The sequence below is a fragment of the Caretta caretta genome, chromosome 6 (assembly GCF_965140235.1).
Source record: "Caretta caretta isolate rCarCar2 chromosome 6, rCarCar1.hap1, whole genome shotgun sequence".
Lineage (NCBI taxonomy): Eukaryota > Metazoa > Chordata > Testudines > Cheloniidae > Caretta > Caretta caretta.
This window is the reverse complement of record NC_134211.1, coordinates 58,425,297-58,445,473: the sequence shown is the minus strand read 5'-3', so window position 1 is coordinate 58,445,473 and position 20,177 is coordinate 58,425,297. Positions and strand designations below refer to the sequence as shown.

At 46.0% G+C, this 20,177-nt stretch overlaps 2 protein-coding genes across 10 annotated transcripts in view; one reads left to right on the top strand and one right to left on the bottom strand.

Moving 5' to 3' along the window:
- ATG13 (autophagy related 13) overlaps nucleotides 1-12,605 on the bottom strand; it is a 49,157-nt gene extending 36,552 nt beyond the window's left edge. For 3 of the 7 annotated variants that reach the window (XM_048853563.2, XM_048853566.2, XM_048853568.2), the window contains exons 1-3: nucleotides 11,889-12,603; nucleotides 4,370-4,451; nucleotides 3,360-3,440 (exon numbers count right to left, since the gene is read on the bottom strand). In XM_048853563.2, coding sequence (XP_048709520.1) covers nucleotides 3,360-3,440; nucleotides 4,370-4,438 — 150 coding nt within the window. In that variant the 5' untranslated portion in view covers nucleotides 4,439-4,451; nucleotides 11,889-12,603. Of the gene's footprint in view, nucleotides 1-3,359; nucleotides 3,441-4,369; nucleotides 4,452-11,888 lie in introns of all 7 variants that reach the window. The other 4 variants (XM_048853564.2, XM_048853565.2, XM_048853562.2 and 1 more) reach the window with 3 other exon arrangements.
- Nucleotides 12,606-12,626: 21 nt separating this feature from the next.
- On the top strand, nucleotides 12,627-18,561 carry HARBI1 (harbinger transposase derived 1). Of its 3 annotated transcripts, XM_075129563.1 has the most exons (4): nucleotides 12,829-12,876; nucleotides 14,673-14,780; nucleotides 16,173-16,905; nucleotides 17,868-18,561. In XM_075129563.1, exons 2-4 carry the CDS (start codon nucleotides 14,757-14,759, stop codon nucleotides 18,242-18,244), a joined length of 1,134 nt encoding a protein of 377 aa, XP_074985664.1. In that variant the 5' UTR covers nucleotides 12,829-12,876; nucleotides 14,673-14,756; the 3' UTR covers nucleotides 18,245-18,561. The 3 variants fall into 3 exon arrangements, with proteins under 3 accessions (XP_048709528.1, XP_048709527.1, XP_074985664.1); XM_048853571.1 differs by lacking the exons at nucleotides 12,829-12,876; nucleotides 14,673-14,780 and adding an exon at nucleotides 12,627-12,721; XM_048853570.2 differs by lacking the exon at nucleotides 14,673-14,780 and having other exon boundaries at nucleotides 12,778-12,876.
- The last annotated feature ends 1,616 nt before the right edge of the window (nucleotides 18,562-20,177 follow it).

The following is a 20,177-nucleotide window of genomic DNA, read 5'->3' as shown; positions in this document are numbered from 1 at the left end:
GAGCCACAAAAGTGGCCAAACTGAGGGCTGCCGTGAACCTCCGAGGCGAGAAAATCTGCCAATAAGCACAGGACCCACCAAGGCAGGAGGAGGAACTTTGTCTCAGTCTCTTTAACATCTAGAATTCAGGTGGGGCATGGAATGCAATAGTGTATTACCATGACTGGGGCAACAGGACAAGAAACCACTTTCTGTCTTACTAAACCCACAGATGTCAGCGTAGCTCACACTTTTGTGGCCCATGATTCTCAGGAAACTGCAGGCACAGCTACAAAATGTGCTAAACTAAAAAAGGAGTACAAAAGGCAGAGAGAAACCTAAAGCTGCAGAATACATTGGCTGAAAACATTTCACTCTGGGCAAAAAGGTAAAAAGTTTACAATCCCAGAATTTAGCCTTGGGAAATGTCCTATTTCACAATGAAAAACTGAAGTGGAGTGATTTAAGGAAAAGCAAGTTGGCTGAGACTCAGAAAAGAATAAAGAAATCAAACCAACAGTAAAACAGAATGTTGCTAAAATACAGCAGTTAACAGAGGCCAGGCCAAAAAAAGTCTCACCTGTGAAAAATGTATTAAAAACTGAAATATAAAAATAAAATGTGAGCTGCTTCATTTAGGGGGAAGCCCAGTGAAAAATGAAGTTATTTTTATGGCCAAACTTCTGGCAAGGAGTACGAAGTGGGAGACCAGGTACTTCTGCAATATGTCTCGGATAAAAAGCCATTTCCAAAAGCCAGCTGGGAGGATCGCTACTATGTAACGGACAAGGCTAGGTTGGTCACCATGGGAGGCATAATCTGCATTGCATTGCGGTCCACTGAATTTGTGATACAGCAGAACAAGATGGTGACGGTGCACGAGGGGGAGAATGCCACCCTAGCCTTATGGTTCCTGGGTAATCATGCAGGAAAGCCAATGTTCTGATACAGACTGCAGAACAGCCAAGGTGGAGGATCCTGCAGCACAAACAACTCTCAGGAGCAGGGATTCGGACGTGACCCAGGTAGGGACAGTGTGTTTAAATGGGATGGTAACAGCTAATCTAAAAAATTCATGGCATGCAGTTAACACATACAGGAAATATTAGAGTTAATTTTGCAGCTCATTGAACTACCGCCCAGGAGCCTATCTAACATGCCAGACCTTCTCCCCAAATGGGATTAAGAATGACCAAAGTACCACTACCACTCCTGAACATACTGGAGTAACAATGCCTCCTACTCTAAAATTGAAGCAAGATGAAGATCCATCCACAGAAGCAGAACCTGACAATGGATTAGTATAGTAATGTATAGTACCAAATGATACCTGCAGTATTGAATTTAACCAATTTTACTTTACCACAGGAGCTCTGTCATGCTAAATATGCGCACTTCTATATGTGACTGATAGCAAAAGCAAGGCAAAATTTCAAACAGTCAATGGATGGGGTGGAACTGGAGGAAATTTGGTAGCCTGAGATGTGAAAGAGTCAGGGGGAGAGAGAGATATAGAAACAGTAATAGGAGTTGGGGCACTGGGAATATCAGCATGGAATCATACGGATATCACAGTATTGTGGGAAGAAAATCAGAAAGTGAGAGTTGAATTACAAAACCTTTTAAAGTGAAAAGAACAGAATGAGGATATGGGGAGGATTTAAAGGATGTTTAGGATGCTAGAACAACAGGACAGGCGTTTAGGGAAGTGGAAGCAGCAATCAATGAAATGGAAAAATTATGAACTATCTTAATGTATCAAAGGTTCATGGTATAGCAGCTTCCTAATACAGGAGCTACAGGAAGGACTAAAGGAAATTCAGTGGGGGTGGGAGATGCTAGTTCATAAAAATAAGATGCTGGAACAATGGCCAAAGTAAAAAGTATATTGGTGCACGGTTAGATGCTACTCAAGGATCTATTATGCTGAGAAAAGATGCAAGCTTGATGAAACGTGGCTCTTTCCTATGGTACTAGCAGTACCAGCGGCCACAGGATTAAGCGAGGTATTGAGAGTGTCTAGCGTCTAGTCCATAGGTACGTTGGAACCAACCATGGCAGGTTACATCTTAAAGGAATGTCACATCCTCAGATATTGGTAAGGATGTGTGTGGGAGACTGGAAATTCACAGATACCTCATGTTGTTCCAAGAGGCCTGGCACTTGGTTATGTCATTGTGATGTACTACATTGCTGGCATGTGGGTTCACCTTGGATGAAGAAACCTGAAATTGTACAGTACAGTTGAGGCAATGGGGACAAGATCAAGCCAAGGTTGCAAAGGCTGGAGAAGGTAGCCACATGGGTCGGACACTTCCAATGTGGGACACAAACATGTTATGACTGCCAATGTTTTGCTTAGTTCCAAAAAAAGCTGCCCACATAGGGGAAAAGATAATTTTTCCAGTTCCCCAGCATGAGATCCACAATATACCAGCTGATGCCCCTCTGACTGATGCTACCCTAAACTGTGGTACAGCTAGACAGAGTCAGATCATCACTGCATTTAAATGTGCAGGCCTTAATGAGGAGACACCCAGAACATTTGTTGACCTTCAGACAGGACAGTCAAAATATTCAGAGCGATACAGATACACTGGGTTATGCTCCATGGTGGGAATTAGCATACAATAGCAGGGAACATCCATGGATATGCATGACATCAATGGAGTTTGTAATTGTTCAAGCCATACTAGCAGTGAAGTTAATTGCATTGATTTAGACGGTTAGGAGCTTGGTTAGACAGCTGGGAAAGAGAAGAGAGGTATATGAAATACATGCTCCGATGAAGCCTTAGGAAGGATTCTGTGGCTTCATGGTGGGGTATGTTGGCGGCAAAGAAACTGATCACCACTTGCTGAGAGTTTCGCCTTCATAAGGATTTGTAAGACCTACCTGCTGAGTAAGTAAATCACAGTCCAACACAGGCAAATCCCAGATTGGCTTAAATTTTTCATATTTACTAATAAACATTGTTTTGGCTCTTATTAGATTCTTGTACATTGGGTACTAAGGCAAAACACACCCCTCTGTCCTCACTTAGTTCTTGTATGCACCCATGGAGAATCCAGAAGCCCCCCATTACCCTTATAAACCTCACCTCTTATGAGGGCCTCAAACCTCTGAATGAAGAGGTAAAGACCCTCCTTCAGAACTTAGATACGAGTCTTGGTCATCTGGCAGAAGTGACTGGTGAGAATGACAAACCTCTCCTGAGCCTGGGAAGAGGTCAGGGTAGTACTGTACATGCTGAGATGTAAAATCAACACATTGTACAGTATTGTTTTTATATACTACTTGAAAGTGTTCCCCATATTATCAGCATGATAAAGTAGATGAGAGAGAGAGATATGGGATTGTTATAAGTAACATGACTTTACCCAGTCAGAGCCTGTTGGGGAGGATGATGATCGAGTACAGATTTTCTCTCCAAGTCGGGCCTGGACAATCACTTGTACAGTCTGAAAGAGAAAGCCAAAAATGCTCACTGATTTCTAGAGCACTCTAGGACCCTCAGCCTACATTGCAGGCCAATCCAGGGCAGCTGGACACCAGTTAAATGATCTCACTTTTGGGAAAGGATTAGGCAGAGTTTAGAATTCAGGATCAGTGGGGTTTGCTAATCTCCTTCCACTATAGTCACCTAAGGTGTTACTTGTAATAGCAGCAGGTAAACATGTTTTGGACAGAAGCGTGCTTTTAAGTTGACCATGTCCCTGTAACAATAATAAGGAATCACTGAAGCCATTTCATAATCAGTGGTCACAGCATTTGAATCAATTCTACCAAAAACTATGGAACTTCATCCTGGAGCTGGAGATACATAAAGAGGTAACCTGGGTCTATCAGTTGATGCACTTATAGCTCATCCATCACTGCAGTACCTACCTACCTAATCAGGACAGGGAACTGCTTAGAATTAGGGGTTTCACTTTTTAGTTATCTGTGAACGTGTAACAAAAAGTATTTAGCTATTATAATTTTAAGTACTATATAAGAACCTAGATGGACAGAAAGAAGATCAGGACTCGGCAGGAAATACTACTTAAGTGAACGGAGACTTAAACTTGTCCAGGCTGCTTGATGAAGTCACACCTAGTCAATTTCACAGGGGCAAGTGGCACAGAGCTAACAAGGGTATTCGGGACCCACAATTAGGCTTTACAGCAGGGCAATTTTCTGAAAAACAGCCCTTTTCTGGAAAATAAATGTGTAAAACAGAAATCTTCTATCTACATTTACCTTCAGTTCTTCTCAGTTTGGTTATTAACAGATATACAAGCCTATAATTCTATCCATGGGGAGTTTTGGTTTAACTTCAATATAAATGAAGGTGAATTCAGAGGAGAGGATTCCTACCAGTGTCCCAGTACCAAGACACGGAAATTACCTTCAGAGCAAAAAATTTGATGAACTTGTCCAGGTCCTTCCTGTCCTGGGAGTTGAGATCGGTGTCCATTGCACATGAAAATCTGAAACACATAACAAACATGGAAATAAAACTTTCACACACCCTTCTACTTTGGTCTTGGGATTTGGAGCAGCTGCTTCAAAACTTTGGGCCACATGATGGGGTACATAAACCCCACACTGGAGAGGAAGGGGTTATGGAGCTGCTGGGGGCCCAGGTGGCCCCACCCCACTGCTCTTGCAAAGTTTGCCCAAGCAGGAGGAGGAGCTTAAAAAGTGAAGTAGAGTAGCTCACTGTCAAGCAGATAGTAGAAGTGAGCTGATCCACATTCTGTGGTCTTGGGAAGCAGCACCACAGGTGTTCTTGCTGCCTGAAACCTAGCTATGGTGGCCTGACCAAGCCTGCAAAGAGGGGATGGGAGATTCTGAAGGTCTGAAATTTTATCTTTACTCTGTGGGAAGAGAGGGGAGGTATGAAGTGACCCAGGGAAGCAGTTGTATTGCACCTCAGGGTGCAGCACTTAGCTGCCCACCCTTGGGCCTTGGATTGGAAGCTGGTGCTGGGGGTGGGCTCCCCTACAAAGCCCTAGAGAGGGACAATTGCAGAAGTCTATCCTTTGATGGGGAACCTAGCTGGGAGAAGATCCTGAAGATAGTCCAGACCCTTCTATGAGACCCTGACTCAAGGAGGAAGGTCTGAATCCCTCACTTGATTCTGAAAGCCTCCCTGTTACTAGGCTCTTTATGTATACACTCTGAAAGGGGTAGACTTGAAAGACTGACCCGGCCAGAGGGCTGAGCCTCTGAAAGGCTAGACCATCACTGGGTGGAGCAGCAGTGGAAAAAGAAGAATACCTGGGAAGAACTCAACCTGCCACACCCCCACCCAACCACCAAGCTGCATTGGCAATAAGTATTCACCTTCACAGGCTATTAGAAACCACCATAAGAACTCATAAGCATCAAAGGCCACTGCCTGCCAGAGGTCTGACATACAGGACTTGTTGGGGGGGGGGGGGGGGGGGTTAAAATCATGTGACTAACAGATGGGGTCAATACAAAGAGGACTAGGAAGAAAAGGAATGCAAAGGAGGGTTAAAACTAGAACAGTTACAAGCCCTTTTTGATTTTTCAGTCAGATTATTGAAGAAAGTATTCCTGGTCCTATATAGAAGGTGATCAATTGTGATAGTCTAGATTTCAGATCACAGGCCACTTAAGCTGTTGAAATTCATAGCACTGAGATAACAAACCAGGCCTGTTGGTACTAGGATCCTGGAGCCGCAAATGTGTCCGCTCCATTATTAGCGGATACTGAAGTCATACATAATAGGTAATAGTAGCTCTGCCTCTGGAGAAAATGGAGTCTGGCTACACTACTAGCCCCTTGCATAGGCTGACCCTGATCATGGCTTCCATCGCTTTATTAGTAATGTTCTCTAGATTGCAGGTTTAGCTACAACTAACTGTAGGATATATTTTACCAAGTAGAGGTGAGAACCCCACAAATCCCAAGTTTCCTTGTGTGATGGGCTGTACAAATGCCACACCAGAGTGGAAGAGGTTTAAAAACTGCTTTGGGCTTAGAACTCTGAAAAAGTGCAAAGTACGACTGCTGTAAAATATCTTTGCATTTCTGAAGCTCCTCTTATCCAGAAAGAGCTTATCATACAAATAATATTTATGGACCACCTTGGTAATCACTGAAATGCAGCCACTGCTGAGGTGGGAGGCATGGGCAGTTTCAGAGCACACAGCAACACTGCACAAAAATGTAGCACCAGAAGAATATTATCTGATTGAAACTACCTGGGGGGAAAGAATGTCATAACACAAATTACAGTTTGATTAGGGCACAGAGGATAACCATCCTGCTCACACAGGAAGTGCTGTATGATCTTAATGACCCAAAGTGGCCAGAACCTTCATCTTACATCTCAACTGAATAATGATAGTAAGCATGTATTTTAGTTAGTGCTCTGCAAACACCAATTGAAAAGAGGCCACTTCAGCAGTACAGTACTACACTGTCCCATGTTGGGGTAGCAGATCAGCACTGACTTAATAGAAGCCTACCTTGCAATTTAAGGTGTAGTTGTAGTGTGGGTAGGCATACCTGTCAAGCTTAAAACTAGCTAGAACAGGCAATATTAGCATTGAAGACATTGTGGAATGGACCTCAGTGTGGGCTAGCAACTTGAGTATGTATCCAGGGTCCCCAGCGGTCTTGTACTCGGGCACTAGCCCACACTGAAGCCCATGCCACATCTTCACTGTTACCTGAGTGAACTAGATTAAAGCTAGCATGGGTATGCCTACCGCAGTACAGCTACAGACTTAATCTGCAGTGTAGAGGGAAGAGAATGATCTACTGAATGTCTACTGAATGATCAGAGAGGAAAAGGAAGGTCAGATTTGTATTCATATTGCCCCTCGAGACTGGCACTGTTCTTATAATACTCAATGAGCTAATATGAAAACAATTGGTGTAAATCAGTTCGCATTAACTTGAGAGAAGTGATCTATCTTGTCAAAAGTCACTAACTCCACTACTAGAAGAACTAGACTCCATTCCCCTGACCCAGTCCCTGTAGTGCAAGAGAGGATGTGAAAGGAAACCTGGCATCTGAGCCAAATCCTTTCTGGCCCCTAGACGTGAGATTGATACAGGAATCAATGATTACCAAAGCCCTGTCCTCATTTGCACAACTCTCTTGTTCTGGTAGGAACTGGGAGTGCTTCAGAAACACCACAAAAAGGCCCTGGAGGAGGGAACAGAAATGCTCAGCATAACTCAAGAGTGACCTCTCTGGCCAATTAAAGAGCAGTGTAAATTGGCTTTGTGTAGGAAGTCTTTGCTCAGCAAGAAGGATGGTGACACTCAGATTATTAAGATGAGAAGCATGTTATAAATAACCAAAGAGAAAGTAGACAGATTGGTCTTGAAGGCAGAGTGAAATGAGGGGCTCTTGTGAAATACTTTTGAGTTGGGAAGTACCCCTGTTTGATAGCTCTCATAATAAAGAACCCCTGCTGGGGAGGGAGGGAACCTTCTGACACTAGAACGGGTGTATCACTGCAGTGTACGCTATTGCTACAACAGCAGTGTGACCCTGGCCTCAGAACATGTTATGATTTTTAATATGCAAAATGTTCCTAAAGAACACAAGAGAGAGAAAGGAAGTGGCAATTTTTAATACTTTATAGCTCAGCCAAATCTGAATAGACTCTCATGGGATAAAAAGAAAAGGAGTACTTGTGGCACCTTAGAGACTAACCAATTTATTTGAGCATGAGCTTTCGTGAGCTACAGCTCACTTCATCGGATGCATACCGTGGGATAAAGGCACTTGTGTAGCCAAATATCAAAGATCTACTGGAAACAATGAGCTTCTAGAAAAAGGTCCCAATAATCCTTTGTAATAGAAAGTGCTGGGTAACCTAACACAGGAATCACTACCAGCCCCTCTATATTACATGGGTGTTTGAAAATTGAATGTTAATCTATTTATTCTGTTGTTTTTTTAACCCGAGACTCAGTCTCAAATATCATCTTCTGAGGACGGTTAAGAGCAAAGTAGAGGCCAATTCCTTTGCCCAGTTTGGGTTGAGGTGTAGTGTCATTGTTACCTGTGAAAGGACAGAACTGACAGTTATATATGGAACCTGCTAAGCCCACCTGCCAACAAGAGTAACACTGTGTGATCATCCCTAAAATCTAGCCATTACAGTATATAGAGTCAGGCCATGCCTACGCTGAGAAAGAACCTAAACAGATATGATTATTCTGCCTGTGTAGACACTCTTATTCCAGTAGAAGAGAGTCTTTTTGGTTTAGCTTAGGAAGTGTTTTAAGCTAAACTGGGGGGGGGAACCCCACCCTTATACTGGAATAAATGTCCACACAGGATTTATGCCAGTATAACTAGAACTATGTAGCTGGTAAAAAACTTTCTGTAAACAAAGCCATAAGTCCCAGCAACACAGCATCTATACGGTATGCAAGCATGGTATCCATGAATGTGTGATCATATTTGGTCACTCAAATTCTTTTCAGTACTCTATTAACTGAAAGAGGAAAGCAGGTCTCTGAATTTTTCTTAGCAGTGAATCAGCAGCTCCACTGACCTACAGGGCCAGGGATTCATGGCTCAGAGCTGGTTGAATTGGAGCCTCTTAAAATATTCAGATTTTCAGATATAAAGTCCAACTGTTCTCTAAACTTTGCTGCAAACTCTTCACTTTATTTTTCCAATGTCAAACGTCTTTAAAACAAACTCATTTGTGCAACTGGCACTTAGATTATGCCCCACAGCAAATACTTTGAATTACTAGGTTTAAATAGAGAGATATTTCAGCATTAATTAAACTGCCCCCCACCCCACCGGCACTGATAGTTAGCTAAATTTAATTAGCTCCCATCCAATTTCACATTTTCTGAAATGGTCTGTTGTAGATTTCACACATTTTCATTCTGTTCCACACAACAATAATTTATGTCTATCTAGCTCCCCACATCTAATCTAATTCAGCTCCCTTGACTTCTTACTTTTTAGTTCATCCTGCCTGAAGGATTATTTTAAGGGGCTCTAGTAATAAAACTGCCATATGCCTTCACAACACCATGTAAATAAAGCACTTCCTTGTTTTTACTATTTTGCAGTTATTAGTTTCAAAAAGGATACTATCAAATTTACGATAGCCTCTTGCTCCAGCAGATGCCCCTTTTCATCTACCTTAATAATAAGCAGTAAACCTCACAGAAAGAATCCTAATTAAGATTCCAAGTTATTCACAATGTGTGCGTGTCACTCACAAAACACTTGAAAAGCCATTCCTCCTTTACTTACTTGCCAAGTACCGAGTGCAGGATCCTGTTCTCTTGGCAACAGTTGATGTCACCAGCACCAAAAGTGGAGCAAGGCGCACAGGACAATGCTCCATGTTAGGGGACTAACTTCAGGGGAAACACTGATCCCAGAACTTGGGTCCTGGCAAGTCTAAAGCATGTCATTTGATGATTATCATGTCTCCACATGTGTATGGTAACACCTGACCATTAGCTCATGCCTGCTGAGGCTTTGTTATACAAAGATGAGTAACTCTGTTCCATTTCTAAAATGAGTTTCCCTGCTGGTAAAAAGAGCCAGAGAGAAAGCTCTAGAGACAGAAGTCATCTGTCTAGTCACAGAATTTACCTTGCTTCCTCACACTGGCTACCATCAAAGTGCCTAACCGGACCTGAAGGGAACCCCTCTAAAAGTGGAAAGGAAGGTTGGCTCCACCATGCCCTTTCAGTTTTGACCCCTTTATTTCAAATGCCCACAAGGCCTCACAGTTAAGTGCCTATTATGATAGGTTTTGCAATACGGTTAGCTATTGTGCTAGGAGTGAGACCACCAATTAATTTCACTCAGGCTACTGAACAGCCAACAGATAGTAGTACCTTTTGGTCACTACTAATCTGAGCCACACTTGAACCTGAGACCTACAAGTGAAAGGTTCCAATTCAATTACAAATCCTAAAAGCCAGGTAGTCCCCTGCCAATCAAGTAACTTAGGCCAGGACTACACTATAGACTTATATCAGTGTAACTACCTTGCTCAGGGGTGTGACAAATAGACACCCCCTGAGCAATGTAGTTGTAACGACCTAACCCCCAGTGTAGACAGCGAAATGTCGGGGGCAGAACTTCTCCTGTCAATGTAGTTAATCCACCTCCATGAGAAGCTCTGCCGTCGGCGTAGGAGTGTCTTCACTTAAGCGCTGGATCAGTCCAGCTGCACCAATGCAGCATGTTAAGCGTAGACCTGCCCTTAATGTCTTTTAACCCAACATGTGCAGCAATTATATAACTAGTGTTTATATCAGATGCTTTTATCTGTGAATAGCTTGTCTGCCCCTCCTTGCAATATCTATGTTCATGCAGTTGTGGTAATTCAAGTCTTTTTCTCCTTGCCTCCAAACAATGGATGCCAAAAGCAGGTGTTCAAAGGACAAGCTCCACGCCCTGCTTCTCTAGCTAAAGCTGTGCCCTTTCTTATGAGGGCACTAACGAGATGGGTAGAGTTAAAACAATATTAGGACCTACCCACTAAACATTTTTTCATCTATATGTCAGAGTTGCCTAAACTCTGTTCGACCAAGGGCTATGTTGGCAACCTGACAAGAGCCTGATTGCTGCACCCAATGTTTGTAATGGAACAGATTGCAGCAGCCTTCCCACAGAAACTATACAGTAAGTCCCAGCATACTACACTAGATTTTGCTTTGAGCAGCCTGGTTGAATGCTGATACCTGTAGTCTGTGTGTAAGGTGGCTGCATGTTAATGTAGAAGGGGTGACCACAGGCAGCACTGTTGAACTGCATGGGTCACATTTTGCAGAATAAAGCCTCATTTATGGTTGAGGCTCACGTAAAGAAAGTAGACAGAAAAGGAGTTTTAAAGCCTGGTGTATAATGAGAATTACTATAGCTAAATGGGTAAGAAATAAAAGATAAGTAGGCCTCTTTACAAACTCTTGCACTCTTAGCCAGCACTGCCCTACAACTGGAACTCAGTTCGGCTCTCCAGCATTTACACTTGCAATACCACTATTCAAGTTTGTTATACTATGTGACTAGCTGACATCTTAAAGGGATACAGAAGAGGCAAGAAGGGTTATCACTGCAGAAAGGGAGCCCTGAACAGCTCTCATCCCACATAAAAGCCCTGAACTCTTAGTTATATAAACCTGGCCCAAAAACTGGGTCTCCCAGACCTCTGAGCATATGTCTACACTGAATTAAACTTCCTTAGCTCACCCATATCACCTGACTCAGGATCACACTGCTAAGGGGCTCTTTGATTGCAGTGTCAACATTCAGGCTCTGGCAAGTTAATCATTCTAGTAAACAAAAAGCATCTGACAGTTTCTCCACCAGATAAATCTGTTCAGCTGCCACTGAGTTAACAAACTTTCCAAAAACGTCACTTCTGGAGTGACCAAGCATAAATTTCACCCCAAACAACACACATTTTAAGAATATTAATAAGCAACTGAAAAGAGATTTAAGAACGGAAGTGCTATCCCATACTGCAACTGTAGTGGTGCTGTCTGAAGGCTAGACTATTGATTTAAATCAGTTGGGCTTTATGCTAAAGTCTTTATGCTCTGAAGTCTTTTCATCACTTTAAATTGTAAGTACATAAAGATTCATCTGTAAAATTATTTTAAACACATGAAGATTCACTTGTAACACTAATAATAAAGAATAATAAAAATAAAGAAAATTCTGAATCAAAATCTTCATGAGCTGAAGGAGACCTTGTTCTCCCTCCATCCCCATCCAAGAGTTAGTCTGAGGTCCCACACCATGATCCCTCCCATCAGCTGCAGTACATGGAATGCCAAGCTCAGGACAGACACTCCAGTCAGAAATGCCACACAGACTGGGTGCAGTGGGAGAGTGGGCCACAGGGTCTACCATTTGTACTTTCCTCCATTTGCACCGTACCTGCAGGGAGGAGGCAGAGGTGATTGCTCTGGGTCTCATGCCGGGGGACCGAGGCTGGCTGACCCTAGTCTCTCTGCATGACCAAACCCATCTAGACCTCAGGGATCCTCACTAGTCTTCTTGTTGGGCCAGGGGGCTAGGTGGTGTCTCGGTTTCCGGATCTCCTCAGTTCTTAGCCAGTGGAATCTTCTGGGGTGTCTTCTCTTCCCGGCCAGAGCTGGTAGGGTTTGGTCCCAGTCTCGATGCCCAGCCCAAGGTCTCTCTTCAGGGTCCAGCTCTAGGTTCAGGGCTCCAGAAGTCTCCTCGCAGCCGAGCCCGTGAAGTCTCCGTCCCGGTCTCACTGCAGAGCGCCTGTGCCCAGGGCCCCCTCACCGCCAGTGAGCAGAGCCAGCCTCGGTCCCCGGCCGAGGGGCTCAGTCTGGAGGCTCTTGGTCCCAGCTCCCGGCCTCAGCCTTTTAGCCCGGGGAGCGCTGGTGCCTGTGGGCCGATACCCGCCCAGCGAGGGGTCCCCGGCTCTCGGGCCCAGCCGTGCCCAGGGAAAGTCGGGACCCTGCTGCGGGGCGCTACACGCCCAAGGGTCGGGGGGATCTCAGTGCCCTGGGACCCCACTGTCCGGGCCGGGGGTCCCCGGTGTCCGCGCCCCGGGCTGGGGGGTGTCCTGCTCTCCTAGGACCCCGGGCTCCCCCTCGCCGCCGCCGCCGCTGTTTGTTTTCATCCGCTCCGGCCGGGGGAGGGGCGCAGCCTGCGCATCCGCCGCGGCACTTTCCGCACGAAGTCGGGACGGCCCCTCCCCGCTCCCGGCTGGGCCAGGGCGCTGCGGCCGGTGCTGGCAGGTGAGGGGGGCGCGGCCTGGGAGGCTCCGGCCCTGGAGTGAGGGGAGCCCGGTTTCGTGGGGAATCTGCTGCTGGGAACGGGCAGCCCCCGCGCTGTGCGGGGCGGCGGGACTCGCGGGAGAAGATCCGGGCACTGGCTCCGCGCGCCTGACAGAGTAAATCCCGGGCCGGGCCAGGCCAGGGGAGGGTGGCGGAGCTTGGGGAGGTTCGCCCCCTATTCTTAGCCCAGCTGAGGAGGGTCCCTCCCCCACTAATAGTCCCCCGCCCCCCCATCCGACTCCCATCTCCCCCCTCCCCATTTGCCCCCTCATTTCCCGGCCTCCCCATCTCCCCCGCCCCCCATCTAGCTCTCCCCTCCCCGCCCTCATCCCCTGCTCTCCCCATCTCCCCCGCCCCCTCCTGCTCTCCCCTCCCCATCTACCCCCTCATCCCCCTCCCTGCTCTCCCCATCTCCCCCGCCCCCCTCCTGCTCTCCCCTCCCTGCCCTCCCCATCCTCATCCCCTGCCCCCATCTCCCCTGCTCCCCCTCTGACTCCGCCCTCCCCTCCATCCCCCCCCCGGCTCTCCCCTCCCCATCTACCCCCTCATCCCCTGCCCTCCCCATCTCCCCCGCCCCCCCTCCGGCTCTCCCCTCCCCATCTACCCCCTCATCCCCCTCCCTGCTCTCCCCATCTCCCCCGCCCCTCTCCTGCTCTCCCCTCCCTGCCCTCCCCATCCTCATCCCCTGCCCCCCTCCTGCTCTCCCCTCCCTGCCCTCCCCATCCTCATCCCCTGCCCCCATCTCCCCTGCTCCCCCTCTGACTCCGCCCTCCCCTCCATCCCCCCCCGGCTCTCCCCTCCCCATCTACCCCCTCATCCCCTGCCCTCCCCATCTCCCCCGCCCCCCCTCCGGCTCTCCCCTCCCCATCTACCCCCTCATCCCCCTCCCTGCTCTCCCCATCTACCCCGCCCCTCTCCTGCTCTCCCCTCCCTACCCTCCCCATCCTCATCCCCTGCCCCCTTCCGACTCCTCCCTCCCCTCCATCCCCCCGAGCTCTCCCCTCCCCATCTACCCCCTCATCTCATGCCCTACCCATCTCCCCCGCCCCCCTCCGGCTCTCCCTTCCCCATCGGCCCCCTCCCTGCTCTCTCCATCTCCCCCGCCCCCTCCTGCTCTCCCCTCCCCATCTACCCCCGCATCCTCCTCCCTGCTCTCCCCATCTCCCCCGCCCCCCTCCTGCTCTCCCCTCCCTGCCCTCCCCATCCTCATCCCCTGCCCTCCATCTCCCCTGCCCCCCCTCTGACTCTGCCCTCCCCCTGGCTCTCCCCTCCCCATCTACACCCGCATCCCCTCCCCTCCCCATCTCCCCCGCCCCCCCTCCTGTTCTCCCCTCCCCATCTACCCCCTCATCCCTTGGCCCCCTCCCTGCCCTCCTCATCTCACCCCTCATCCCATCGTCCTTTCCCTGCCCTCCTCATCCCCGGCCCTCTCCCTGTCCTCCCCACCTCCCCCAGCCCTCTGTCCAGCCCTCCCCATCTACCCCCCCCGCCCTCTTCATCTACCCTGCCCCTCCTCATCTTCCCCCTTATCTCTGGCCCTCTCTCTGCCCTCCTCATCTACCTCACCCTTCCCTCCCCATCTACCCCCTCATTCCCCGGCCCTCTGTATTTTATCCATCCACCAATCCCCTGGTAACATGAGGGGCCTCTGGAGGCAGCTGCTAGAGGGATTAACTACACCACAACAGCATCCATATCAGGGGACCTGGTTCTAACACATTAGTTCCCTAACTGTTAAAACCACAGTTTTGTCTTCTAACATAAATGGACCCTATCCATGGCACTGAACTGTGTCATGCTTTTGGACAGAGTTAAACTGTAGCATATTTTCGAGACATGGTTAAAATAAATTAGGTTCCAGCTACACTAAAAGACAGAGTCATGTTTTACACTAACATGGATATTATTATAGTTGAGCCCTGAGTGGAATCTGCTCACTTCCTCCTCCCACCCAAAGGAAGGCGCCTTAGCTGTTTCACAGTTAATTTGTGTATTCATGTCCATATTGAGAACATATCAGGTAAAGTAAAAATGAATTCATGTTTCAGGACATTAAAGTAATCACTAACTGACTAAAGCCCGGAAGAAACTTCCTTAGTGGGCATGGTAGTGTTTAGTTCTCCCATTATGGGAGTCTTAACAGAGTTCTCTGAAACCATCTGAAACTGGCCAGATAGGATAGCAGACTAGATGGACTATTAGTCTGAGTGGGTCTGGCAATATTCATGTTCCAAGATGGGGCAAAGGACAGGAGATAGTTTTCTCCTTTCCCCTCTCCATCAGAAGTGGAGGATGGACTCTTCCTGTTGCTTCTGCTGCTTCTGCATGCAGTAAGTCCACAGGAATGTGTGTGTGGTGCACTGGGTTTCTCATCAGGGTCTGCCTCAGCACTTCCAGAGGACCTTTAACTTTCATGTTGGTCTCTGGCTAGTGGGTATGTTTTAAAGCCCTGGGTATATATGATAGAATATCAACTACATTTGCCATTGGTCTCTTTGGAAATCCTTGTGCTATCCAACAGTGAAGTTCATCTTGCTGCCCATGTGTCATATACATAAATCTATTTGAATTTAGCTAGTGTTTAATGTTTCCACTGTAGCTTCTGATGTGATCTGGCATAATCAAAGGGAACTCTCACACACACACCCATAGGATCACACTCTGAGACTTGTGACTTTGAATATGAAGGGCAGGCTTTATTTCTCCCAAATTTCTGGTGATAGCAGCTCTTGGATTTTGTTGTTCTAATAGTCCACATAAACGGCATGCCTGATACAACCAGTTTAGGTTATGCACAAGTGAACCAGCTCAGAAAGAAGCAACAAACTCATCCAACTTGCTTAACTAGTTCAGTGACAGAGCAGAAATAAGGTAGTTGCATGTGGATTATGTAGTTTCAGATTGCTAGCCTGAATATGGCCTAACCTGGTAGTGACTGAAAATTGTACTATGTATATGATATTAGTTTGTTGTGATTTTAACAACTTTTCACTAAGAATTTTACAGAAACTACTGCCACTTCTAGCCCCATTTTTGGCATTTGCAGCAGAAGACCGGAGGAGATTGAAGTCCCTTCTCATTCCTGCAGATAGTCCCTTCTGTTAAGGGTTGAGACACTGATGGGTCTGTAGGGAAGCTCACACTGCTGTTGCGCACATACTGTGAGCTGACTGTTCCAATTTCCTGGGCATCTTTCATCTGCCACTAAAATTGATCCCAACATTAAAAAAAAAAAACAAAAAACAATTTTTATTTTTTAAAAACAGAGAGATTATCTTTACGAATTTCTCTGAGGTGTGTGTTTCTTACTCTGCTGTTATGTAACCTGGGCAGAATGAAGCTGGCAATAGGGCTGAAAGGCTGAACTTCTTAAACTGAGTTCTGAGTCTCCGTTCAATTCACTTCAATGCAGGTGACAGCACTGGGAAAAGATCTGCAACAAGAACTGCTCCAAGAACTCACCCAGGCTTTCGCTATGGCTGTTCCTATAGCGATTCTTGATTGTGACCTCTTGCTCTATGGCCGAGGACACCGAATGCTAGATCGCTTCAAGCTGGAGGATGTCACCGATGAGTACCTGGTGTCCATGTATGGCTTCCCCCGACAATTCATTTACTATCTAGTGGATCTGCTGGGAGCCAGCCTCTCTCGCCCTACACAGCGGTCCAGAGCCATCAGTCCAGAGACACAGATTCTTGCTGCATTAGGTTTTTACACTTCTGGCTCCTTCCAGACTCGCATGGGGGATGCCATTGGCATCAGCCAGGCCTCCATGAGCCGCTGTGTTGCCAATGTCACTGAAGCACTGGTGGAGAGAGCCTCACAATTCATTCATTTTCCAGAGGATGAAGCCTCTGTGCAGAGTCTGAAGGATGACTTCTATGGGCTGGCAGGGATGCCTGGAGTGCTAGGGGTGATTGACTGCACCCATGTGGCAATCAAAGCACCCAATGCCGAGGACCTATCCTATGTGAATCGAAAGGGTCTTCATTCTTTAAACTGCCTAATGGTGTGTGATGCTAGAGGAGCACTGCTGAGTGCAGAGACGCACTGGCCAGGCAGCCTGCAAGACGGCACTGTGCTGCAGCAGGCAGCTCTTAATAGCCAATTTGAAGCTGGATTGCACAAAGATGGCTGGCTACTTGGTAAGTTAATTCCAGTTATTGTCTCCTCTAAGAGTCTGTTGCACTTTGGCTGCTTTTTGAGTGACTCAAAGGCAGCAAAACAGACTGCTGGTGTGAAAATGCCTGACATATTTGCTTTTTTAATACAAACAACCAAATAGGTTTCATACAAGTCATTCTTGGTCCCACTGGCAAATAAGACATTAATTATTTCTAACATCTTACAAAATCTATATAAATGCACATCTGCCAAAATGTAAATACCAGATAAAAGTGATTTAGGACCATGTTCCATGGAAAATGTATGTGAGAAAGGGTTTCAAATGTGGTTCTACTCAGAGAGTAACTTTGTAAAAATGCCCCCTGTGGGGTTCCATTGTTATCACCTCTCTGACTCCAAGCCAGCTGACAGTTTACAAGTGAAAATGCTTTTTCTAACTGCAGTCATGCAAACTCATCCTGGGATCTGAGAGTCAAGGTAGGCTCTTGGCTCACATAGGACTGGAAGAGCAGTGATTTCCTGCTCTGCGTTTCATACAGTATGATTAGTGAGGTTGTATACATCCACTCTTCTGCTTTGTCCTTGTCCTCATTACCCTGTTTATTTCTAGATTGAATCGCACAAACCTTGTATTCTACACTTGGGTCTGGTCCAAATGTCTGAATTTCATTGCCTATGTGTATTAATTGGACTCTCCAAAAACTCCCTCCCACATTTTTACAGAATTTAGTCTTGTGAAATGGAATATCTTGATTTTTCTCCTTGTTGGTCTCATTTGCAAATCTAATTAAATACTTGTCACTCTTACCTGGATTCTCCCATACTCTGTGTTGATAGTCAATGAAGTCAGTCTGTACCTATGATGCAAGGAAACTGGCTACAAACAGGTGCCCAAATTTAGTCTCCCCAGGTTGAGGATAAAGAGCAGAAATCTTTGCTGTTGCTACTGGTTTGTGAGCTCTCTCATTTTTTCCTTTGATAGGTGACAGCTCCTTTTTTCTCCGCACATGGCTGATGACCCCTCTGCATATCCCTGAGACCACCGCAGAGTACCGTTATAACATGGCACATTCTGCCACTCACAGTGTCATTGAGCAGACATTCAGGACCATTCGATCCCGGTTCCGTTGCCTGGATGGATCCAAAGGCACCCTGCAGTATTCTCCAGAGAAGTCTAGCCACATCATTCTGGCCTGCTGTGTGCTCCATAACATCTCTCTTGAACATGGGCTAGATGTGTGGTCTTCCCCAGCAACAGGACAGATGGAGCAACCAGAGGAAGAATACGAGCAAATGGAATCGCTGGACTCTGAAGCCTGTCGAATCCGCCGCGAGCTTTTGCTTTCTCATTTTAGCTAATAAAGCGAGGGATGGAGACCTTTACAGATGTACCTGAGGAAAATATGGGAGCAAATACACTCTCACTTTCTTTAAGTTAATAAAGAGAAAAATTAAGATAGGCATGGGAGCTAGGGAAGAAAGGGAATCACTTGTAACAAATTCACGCTGTCTTAGGGGATATTTTACATCTGCCAGACTCTTGATTCCTTTGTAAATGTTGTTTTGAGCCCTGAATTCTCAATACCTAATGTGTGCAGACCCCACCTTGTCTAGAGGATAGTTAGGCAGGGACAATAATGTGGGATCGTTTCCTAATAAAATCACCTCCAATCTTCTGACATGTTTGAAAAGTCTGTAAATATTACAAAAAATGACACAAGAATTGCAAATCTGTCACTTTGTGAGTATTACATTGGCCTGTAGCATCCATCATAAATCAGTTTCAAACATTTCTTTCAAACCCTTTTAAGGTAAATTTCCAGTTGGGCACCTACCCAGCCTCTGCTTGCGCATATCCAAAAGTACATATGCACTTACATGTGTCTGCAATTTACAGATGCAAACACTTGCTAAATATCCTTGCTAAATGCCTGTGCACATCTTTTCATTATTCTGACACCAGCGCACACACAAGTGCTAAAATTTGTATTAACAAAACCCATTGGTCCCAGATTTTTTAAGGGCACATGAAGGTGTTTGCAGGTGCCCAAGTGGGCAAAAGGGAGAAGTTAGGCCATAACTGGCTGCATCAGCTACTTGGTATGTCCGTCTTGTTCCCACTGGACAGACACTAGCATTATCACAGTTGCCTATGGCAAGGCCCCTTTGTTAGTTGTCCTAGCAGAAACTGATGGGGCCACATAAATTGCACTTCCTTTCACCGCAAGAGGTGGTCTGTGTAAATCAGGATTGAGGCATGGGATGGGAAGATTACTCTTCATTATCCATTGAGTATATGTCTTGTAGATAAACAGAGGACTTCAATTTATAGGACTTTCATGGGCACATGATATTTTTTTAAAAGCTGTTAAAGTTTCAAGTGTCCCAGCAGGATTCTTTCTTTCCATCGGATTAATGTAAGTGTAAATTCTTTTCCAAGAGTTTTGTTGAACACCAGTGTGACCACAGTCTTGGGAAGCTTATTTCTGGGAGAGGTTCTATCTTTTAGCAAGGTCACAACTTCAGTTTCATTTATGGACTGTTCTAATGGAATTTGGTGACGCCTGCAAAGATTTTGATACTTGTAATGGTAGCACAGCCATTTGTCATGTCAGATCTCAGAATTCTTAGTTTGTAGGGGAAGTGAGACTAGAGTGTGACCTGCAGCTTTGAAGATGGGAAAGTAGAGGAAACTGACTGCTTGATGCTGGTTGTGGCCTGGAATTAGACATTGCCAGAATATGCCTGCCACTTTCCATTGACTGTCAATATTTAGTATCATGTGCATGATAAATAGTAAAAAGAAAAGGAGTACTTGTGGCACCTTAGAGACTAACCAATTTATTTGAGCATGAGCTTTCGTGAGCTACAGCTCACTTCATCGGATCCGATGAAGTGAGCTGTAGCTCACGAAAGCTCATGCTCAAATAAATTGGTTAGTCTCTAAGGTGCCACAAGTACTCCTTTTCTTTTTGCGAATATAGACTAACACGGCTGTTACTCTGAAACCCATGATAAATAGTGTGCTTTAGCAGGGATAAAACAAGACTCACCAGAGCCCTTCATTAGAACTGTTAAAACTTTACAATTATCTAATGTATATAATTATCTGGCCCACATATTTTGTATTTTCCTTTGTTTCTTTTCTCATAAAGTCTGGCTTCAGAACTCCGGTTGCTCAGTTTGTGTAGAGAACTCTCCTTTTTCTACTATGCAGATGCCTGAACTTTCCTAACAAGAGAACCAAAGTAACTGTTTTCTTGTAATTGTTTGTAAAATATTCTTAGCTTAA